Here is an 8681-nt window from a genome sequence, read left to right on the forward strand (position 1 = left end):
GCTTTTCAACATCTAGATATTTCACTAGATTGGCGAATCTCTTCATCTATCCACAACGTTATTGCTTCTATTCCAACTGATTCATTTTGGACAGCGAGAAAAGTCAATAGAAGTGTAAATTTTTATATTCATTATGTAGTACATTATGCCACAGCCAGAATTACAACTGACAGCATTTCTACCTATTTGACTCCTTATTCCTTCCATCCAAATAGTTAGAGGAAAGGATTTTACCTTTGCATTAGTTTGAATACCTTATTTGGTATATGTTTTTAGTCGGCTCAATGCCTCAATGGACAACACAAGTCGGTCGGCGGCTCAACTTTTGCTTTTTAAATTTCGATTTTATTTTCGTTTTTCCACGTCTTCTGTTATGACTGGTCGGTCAACGGTTTTCCTTTAAAATAGTGCGCCGATAATCTTCAGCATTAAGCCTCTTGTTTTTCACTGCCTCTGTTTATTCTCCAACTTGGCCTCCTGTTCCGCTCAAATTGGATTCACTTTCGCTGCATCTGAAGCTTCCTTGCGTCAACTGTGAGGACTTTGTATAAGCTATTTCCTCAACTTTGTTGCAGATTCATTTGTGTCGACGCTTAAGTAAAGAATCTTTGATTTTTCTTTGAGCCTCTACCCCTATCAGAGTCTTGAAGTGTTAAAGTTTCACTATGATTCTTGCTTGCTTGCTTGTTAACGATCAATAGATTTGCTTGGGCGGATGATGGCTAACGAATGTTCAGATCATACTACTGTCTTTGTTTCTGGAATGCCAATTACTTGATGCTGTATGAAAATTTGTGGATTTTGCTGTTTTTAGCATTGTTTCAGCATTTTGAAGTGTTTTCCTGATTTGGGTCATCTTAGTTTGTGGTTCTTTTGTAGAATTATGCCTCCTTCAATTTATCATGCTTCTTGATGGCGTCAAAGCTTTATTAGCCCCAAGTAGGATCCAGTAGATCTTAAGCCATGGATAATGGGAATGAATTGTCATCTTCCTCGAGTTTGGATGAAAATTTGTAGATTTTGCTGTTTTAAGCACTGTTTCAGCATTTTGAAGTGTTTTCCTAATTTGGGTCATCTTAGTTTGTGATTCTTTTGTAGAATTTATGCTTCCTTTAATTTATCGTGCTTCTTGACGGCGGTCAAAAGCCTTATTAGCCCCAAGTAGGATCCAGTAGATCCCAAGTCATGGATAATGGGAATGAGTTGTCATCTTCCTTGAGTTTTGCTTCGTCGTCTTATCTATCAAATGGGTCTAGTGGTCAAGATGTATCTGCGGCCGCCAACTCCGAGAGTCTAAGTAAGCTCAGCGCCAATCTGGAAAAGTTATTAGATGATGCCGAATACAACTATAGCGATGCGGAGATTGTTGTTGAGGGCATCCCGGTGGGTGTCCATCGGTGTATATTGGCTGCACGGAGCCAGTTTTTTCACGAGCTTTTTAAGAAGGGAAATGATTGTTCGGTGAAGGAAGGCCGGCCAACGTATCTCATGACTGAATTGGTGCCTTGTGGTGGAGTTGGATATGAAGCGTTCAAAGTTGTCTTGAGTTATTTGTATACCGGGAAGCTTAAGCCATCGCCACCGGAAGTATCAATTTGTGTTGATGATGCTTGCGCACATGATGCATGCCGTCCTGCTATTAATTATGCTGTGGAATTGATGTACGCTTCTGCAAACTTTCAGATGAAAGAGCTTGTTCTGGTTGTTCAGGTGAGTCATATTTCCATTTGTGGTTCAAACTCTCTCTCTTTGTCAGGATATTATGCTGATCATTATATTCTTTTCTGAAGTATATGAGCAGGGCTTGTTGTTTTACTAAAAATGGCTTGAATTGGATATCAATGAAAACAACTTTTGGAGCAGTCGTTCATCGTATTCAAGTCAAATGATATAACTTCGGGTTCCATAAGATGTCAGTCACCACCAAAGTCACTAATATGAGAAGTATTGATTTCATTTCTTGAAACCCAAAATGAACATTCGTTTATGAAGTGAAAAGAAAACAAATAGAGACGTCAGATGCCTATGAAGAACAAAATAGGACTTTGTCAAATGAAAGACCATTTGTATTCTGTTTGAGGGTTTTCTTTTTCTTTTTCTTTTTTTGTTTGTTCCTTTTACAGAAAATATAGACAGAGGAGGAGAGGGAGAGAGAATGATCTTTGATGTTAAGGATTTTAAAAAAAAATCTTTGTTTTATTTTTTACCAAATGTTTTTCTTTCTAACATAAAACAGCTTGGCTCTCTGACTAATGAGTTAATCATGTGCTGTTTTCCATCTCATTAATTGTAGTGGTAACAATTTTTTTATTTAAACACACACAAGCTTAGTCACCCCGCGTCATATAGATTTTGAACATTATTGGCGTTGTTGTGGAGAGTTGTTTTCTGATAGATCCTAGCATCAACACAAGTTGTATCGTCTACCAGTGCGATATATGTAGATTTATCTGGTAAGGGTAAAAAGCTGAAATTGGTTGCCATGTGAATGATGAGCTACAAAACCAGATTCTATTTAGTTTAGATGTTAGAAGATAATTTTGCTTACCAATCAGTTCTCTTTCAGATTTTTTAATTAGCCCATGCCTTACCTGTCTCCTGCATAGGTTCATGACATTCATGAAACCAAGTTTAACTCTGTTGATTTTATTTCTAAAAGAAAAGTTGAAGAGCACCAAACTCCACGCCTCAAATGCTAATATGCTACCGGTCAAAGAAGACAAACTTTTGCATTCTCTTGCAAGTTATATACTTTCTTTCAGTCATGTCTACTTTCCCATGATAGACCACCATTCTAAAAAGTTATCTAATTCTAATATTTTATTCTGATATTTTAAAACTCTTTTATCATTTTTGTTTACATTTTATTCTGCTTTAATGCACAATGCATGTACTTCTTGTGGTTTCTGTTGAGCTTTTTGCTGTATCTCGATAGTTTGAGTGCAAAGTAGCTGTAAAAAGTATTTGAGATTGAAATTTATGACCTTCAAACAATTTTCCTCTCGGGATTTGTCCAGGTTTGTGCTCTGGCTTTGACAGTTGTGACTGTTAACTTGTCAATTAATTGTAGTTTTCAATAAGATAGATGTGTACCATAATGGCATTACCTGTAAGCTGATGTATTTCATTCACGACTGTTTGATTCCACTAGTTGGCCTTCTTTATTTTTCTTCCGATTTAACAATATTACTCGTTAGCCAGTTCATTTATGGAGGAGAAAATGATCTCTTTTATGTGTACTTTATAGTTTTACCTACGTTGTTCCAGCTCCTAAGAACTTGCACAGATTCATTTGACTCAGTATTCCATGTATGCAATGCAGCGTCGTCTCCTCAATTTTGTTGAAAAGGCTTTAGTGGAAGACGTAATTCCAATTCTTGTGGTTGCCTTCCATTGCCAATTGAACCAGCTTGTCTCTCAGTGCATCCAGAGAGTAGCAAGATCAGATCTTGATAATGTGTCTCTTGAAAAAGAGCTCCCTTGTGCAGTTTCAAGTGAAATCAAATCACTACGTCCCAAACCTCAGCCAGAGGCCAATCCTAGTGTTGAGGAAGTGGACCCCTTACATGAAAAGCATATTAGGAGAATCCACAGGGCTTTGGACTCTGATGATGTTGAGTTAGTGAAGTTGCTACTTAAAGAATCTGATGTCACTTTAGATGATGCTTATGCACTCCACTATGCTACTGCATATTCTGATCCTAAGGTCGTTAAGGAGGTTCTCAGCCTAGGCTTGGCTGATCTCAACCTTAAAAATATCCGAGGACATACTGTGCTTCATGTGGGTGCAAGGCGTAAGGAGCCATCAATTCTAGTGGCATTGCTGAACAAGGGAGCCTGTGCATCAAATATTACAGACGATGGACAAACTGCTGTTGCAATCTGTCGGAGGTTAACCAGGCCAAAGGATTACAATGAGAACACAAAGCACGGGCAAGAAGCTAACAAAGACCGGGTATGCATCGATGTTCTCGAGAGAGAAATGCGAAGAAATTCAACATCCGAGAACATGGCAATCTCACCGCATGTGATACCTGATGATTTGCACATGAGGCTTGACTACCTGGAAAGTAGAGGTAATAATTCACTAATTCTTTCCTTTACTACTTTCTACTAATGAGATAAATTGAATCAACATTTTATTCAAGGACAATGCAATATGCTAGTTCCTTTCCTCTTTTAGAAAATCTTACAATGGATACTTTCCTAGCTATGTAGCTGTTTCTCTTCTTAAGCTCTTTGTATGAAAATCTGTGATTAGCTTGCACATGAAAACTTTTTGATGCTAATCCTGATATGGGCATCATTTTTTTAACTTAATTAATTATTCACAATGTATATAAGTTACTAAAATCTAGTTGTTCTTATATATATACCTAGATATATCTATGTATGTAATCATTCTTTTATTGATTACGGGTTAATGAAAAGACTCCTCTTTAGGGAGGTTTAACCTCTGGAAACAAGAGTGTGCCCAGCTGTCTCAAAAACAAAATCTAAGGAAGACCAAGAAGTTCCAGAGGCTTGTTAAAATTTTATAAAATTTACTTGTTGAAAAAGAAAAAGAAAAAGAGACGCTGAGCCTTTGTTTTGATGTAATTCAATCTCGCTAGGATCTTGTATGTGTTCTGATTTAGACTACTTCAGGGGCCTGTATGCGTAAATTATTATGTCATATTAACTTTGACTTGTTTTTACAGCTTATAATATGTATCGCTTAGTCATTGAGATGGAAAAAGCAATAGAGCGCCTAGCTGGCTCACAGACAAAATATAATGTAGGTCAAGAAGTTCCATAGACTTGCTAAAATCAATAAAATTTCTTGGCATGGGAAAGGCAAGGCTCATGTGCCGTAGCATGTATGCTCCATGTGAGTTCTGGGTTTGAGGGTCTTTGGGTTGAGGGTTTATTTGGGTTTCTTCTTGTGGGAAGTTTTGTTTGTTCCTGTGTATACTTCATGTGTACGTAGGGGCGCCTTACACTACTTATCAAAAAAATTGAAAAAAAAAAAAGAAAAAAGAAAAAGCGTTCAGCCTTTGCTTTTGGATATAAGTCAATCTCTCCAGGATCTTATATGGATTCTGATTAGAGCCCTTCAAGGGCCTCTATGTGTAAGTTAGTGTTGAATTATTTTTACATTATATGTATCACTTTACCGTTAAGGCATAAACATCATTGGTAAAAGTTCACACTCCCCTCAAACTACCACCCGATTGTCAATGTCCCCCTCAAACTAAAGATCGCGTCAATGTCCCTCCCCAAACTTTCAAAAAGTGTCAATGACCCCCCCCTAATGACAAAAATACCCTTTATGAAAATAAAAAATTTTCTTTTTCTAAAATCAATCAAAAAAAAAAAAAAAAGGAAAGAAAAAAAAGAACACCTTGGGGTGGCCGAACACTCGCAACACCTGGGGGTGGTGGCCGGACCACCCCCATGAGTTTCGGGGGTGGTTCAACGACCACCCCTTATTTTTTAGTTTTTAGTTTTTTTATAATTTTTTTTGAATTTATAGGGGTGTTTTTGTCTTATTGAAAAACATTTAAGGTCATTTTTCTCTTTTTTTTTTTTTGGGGGGGGGGGGGGGGGGGATCGACAATGAGTGGTAGTTTTGAGGGGCACGTGAACTTTTCCCAACATTATATTAATATAAATAGTTTATACATTAAAGCACATTAGTTAAAATCAAGAAAATAGTGTGTTTGCTTTGATGTGTCAGTGACCGTTTGTATAAAAAGTTAAATGGTTGCTGAATAACAATCATGCGAAGGAATGCAAATTGTAGAATGTACATTTTGATCTCCCTGGTATGGTTTGTCATTCTTTTTTATTTTATTTTATGAATAGTATGGTTTGTCATTCTGAGAGCTATGTAAATGATCAATTGAGCATTTTTCTTTTTGTTCTTTTTTTTTTATTATTGCATTAGATTGCCATTGGAATACTTAATAGTAACATTGGATTGTCAAGTGCTTTTTACAAAAAGCCATTATTATTTAGTATCTTAAGCAATACTGAGTCTGTGCTACTCATGAGATGGACCTTTCTGATTTCTCCTAAAATATAGCTGGTACAGTCTTTATCGAGAACTTACTTCAACAATAATATTGAAGAAAGTTGTTCTTTGAATGAGTTGCATTTTAAGTAACTGGTGCATTTAAGGTACAGCATAACTCTTTCCTTGAAACATACAGATAGCTTGTCAAGTATCTCCATGCTGTTTCATTCTGAGTACAGTGCACACTTATTATCTGGGCATATGATTTCCTTTTTTAACTTATGGGCCTTGCTTTTGACACCCATGCAAGTAGAAACATCTGAATATGCACTAATATTTGCAATTTTTTGTTACTCGGGTCATTTCCATTCTCTTTCATAATATTTACCAGAATAAGGAATTTTTGAATCTTTGTTTACTACCTTCAAAACAAGTTCCAAACAGTTTCTTTACATTTTGCAGTGGCATTTGCACAAATGTTGTTTCCTTTTGAAGCCAGGGTAGCTATGCAGGTTGCAAATGCAGATTCAACCTCAGTTTGCACAGATCTTTTAACATCAAAAGGCTCAAGTGGTAACTTAAGGGAGGTTGATTTGAATGAAACACCATCTGTACAAACCAAAAGACTCCACTCGAGGCTGCATGCCCTGATTAAAACAGGTATTTTCAACCTTATCTCGGGTGTGGGTTGGGGTGAGTTATTTACTCCCCCATTCCTCCCCTTTTAGTTTGAAAGGAGTGCGCTTTTTATGATTCCATGGAACATCATGTGCATGTTTCCACATGATTACTGAGAAAACAGTATTAAACAATGAAGTCTCGGACATTTACAATCATGGGTTGCGACTGAAGTTGCTGCTTTGGATTTACAGTTCTAAACATGTTGCGGTTTTACAACTTTTGCCATACTTGTCTAGGAAATATGGTGATACAATCAAATAATGAAACAAAAGAAAAGGATATGGGCTACTTCGAGAGAGCCTTGATCTCCAAAACAACCAAAAAGGTATAAGTTTTCATAATATTCAGCATGTTTATTCAATGAGTAGGATTACACTTAAATAGATGACGGCTAGGTCATAAGAAATAACCATTAGGTCTAGCCGTCATAACACAATGCAGGAAAATAAACTAAGGATGAAATAACTAATGGAAAATACATTCCTTATTAAACTAGATACTTAAGGAAATAAAATATGGAGAATTAAACTCCTTATTCCAGCCGGCTTGAGGTTGCTTGGTGGCTACGGTAGTGCCACCTAGCCCTAGGAAAATCTGAACGTATCATATGGGATCTAGCATTCTAGCTGTCAAGCTAAAAGGGTGAAAGTTAATATTAACGGACTCAAAAATCTTTAAAAACCTTACCGGTTAGAGTTTTAAAACAATTGAATGCAACTTGTACTAGTTCCCATGTTTTTATCTCATACTCATTCTCTTTGAGCAATTATTGAGTTTTATGTGATGGCAGTGGATATGGGTCGACGCTACTTTCCCCATTGCTCTCAAGTGCTTGACAAGTTCTTGGAGGACGATATGCCTGATGCTTTCTTCCTTGAAGAAGGCACTCCTGAAGAGCAGAAAATCAAGAAGATGCGCTTCATGGAACTTAAAGATGAGGTGCAGAAGGCATTTTCCAAGGACATGGCTGAGAAAAATCAGTCAGGTTTGTCACCTTCCTCATCCTCCTCATCTTCTCCGAAGAAGGTTGCAAATTACAAGGTCAGGAGAAAGTAGGGAAGTTCATCTTAATTGTATTTTTCTAGGAAGCCATGAGAGTTTACTTTTTCCCTTTCTTTCTTTCTTTTTTTTTTTTTTTCATGTGTAGTTTTCCTCGTATATATTCTTAAGGAGCCTTTGTTCTTGCTCTTTTGTATAACTGTACAAGGATAGCAAACCTACATTGTTATACAATCTCTTAAGTTACTTGGCCTATGAAATTGTATAAAAAATTGAAATGTTAGAGAGACATATGGCTCAAGGTATTTTCTCTACTCCATCTTACCTTGAAAAAGTGGGGCACCTTGCATCCTTGAAACGATCTCGGTGGCCTAATGAGCATAGGGACTGTATTTCTCCTTGCTTTAGTTCATATCAAGTTTTGCAGGACCACTTCCGGGGGGTTAGGAGGAATAATGGATGGATTTCCAATTAAATCTCTGTACTTTTAAATTGAAACTTTTTATACCAATCAATAAGCTATAGTTCAGGTTGCAATCATGATTAGTAAGAGAGGGAGTAGGTTGGTATAAAAAAGCAAGAAGGATAAACTAGTGGATCATGAGGAACAATTTAAATGTCCATCAACCTAGAAATGAAGATAAAGGAAAGAGTAATGATACACTTCATACTCATTTTATCACACTCACTTCACACCGTTGACATGACATGAGTTGGATGGAGGTAGACAATTTTGATTTTTTAAGTGGCCATTCAACCCATGCCATATTAGCCGGTGTGATAAAATGGGTGTGAAGAATATCTTTATTCTAAGGGAAAATGTTATTTCCATGCTAATTAGCGTTTGTTTTACACCGTCTTTCTCACATTTGGGCACATTCATTATTGTTGGTTCCATATGTCAGATAAAGGGGTGTGGAACCAACAATTAGAGGTGCAGAAATAGAGGTTCCTTGAGGATTAGGAGAGGCAGAAAGTGCTGCTTAGAGAGGTAAATTCTTAA

The 8681-nt window shown here is 36.9% G+C and overlaps 1 protein-coding gene across 1 annotated transcript; it reads left to right on the plus strand.

The window, feature by feature from the left end:
• The first annotated feature begins 453 nt into the window (after positions 1–453).
• LOC133861577 (BTB/POZ domain and ankyrin repeat-containing protein NPR1-like) lies at positions 454–7967 on the plus strand. Its single transcript, XM_062297369.1, has 4 exons — positions 454–1710; positions 3323–4076; positions 6461–6658; positions 7470–7967. Exons 1-4 carry the CDS (start codon positions 1186–1188, stop codon positions 7733–7735), a joined length of 1743 nt encoding a protein of 580 aa, XP_062153353.1. The 5' UTR covers positions 454–1185; the 3' UTR covers positions 7736–7967.
• Positions 7968–8681: the final 714 nt, after the last annotated feature.

The sequence above is a fragment of the Alnus glutinosa genome, chromosome 2 (assembly GCF_958979055.1).
Source record: "Alnus glutinosa chromosome 2, dhAlnGlut1.1, whole genome shotgun sequence".
NCBI lineage: Eukaryota > Viridiplantae > Streptophyta > Magnoliopsida > Fagales > Betulaceae > Alnus > Alnus glutinosa.

Excerpts from the sequence above, each read along its gene's own strand:
- LOC133861577 (XM_062297369.1), top strand. The coding sequence starts at position 1,186 with ATGGATAATGGGAATGAGTTGTCATCTTCCTTGAGTTTTGCTTCGTCG. Across the intron at positions 4,077-6,460 it reads TGACTACCTGGAAAGTAGAG|TGGCATTTGCACAAATGTTG; the intron begins GTAATAATTCAC and ends TACATTTTGCAG. Across the intron at positions 6,659-7,469 it reads GCATGCCCTGATTAAAACAG|TGGATATGGGTCGACGCTAC; the intron begins GTATTTTCAACC and ends ATGTGATGGCAG.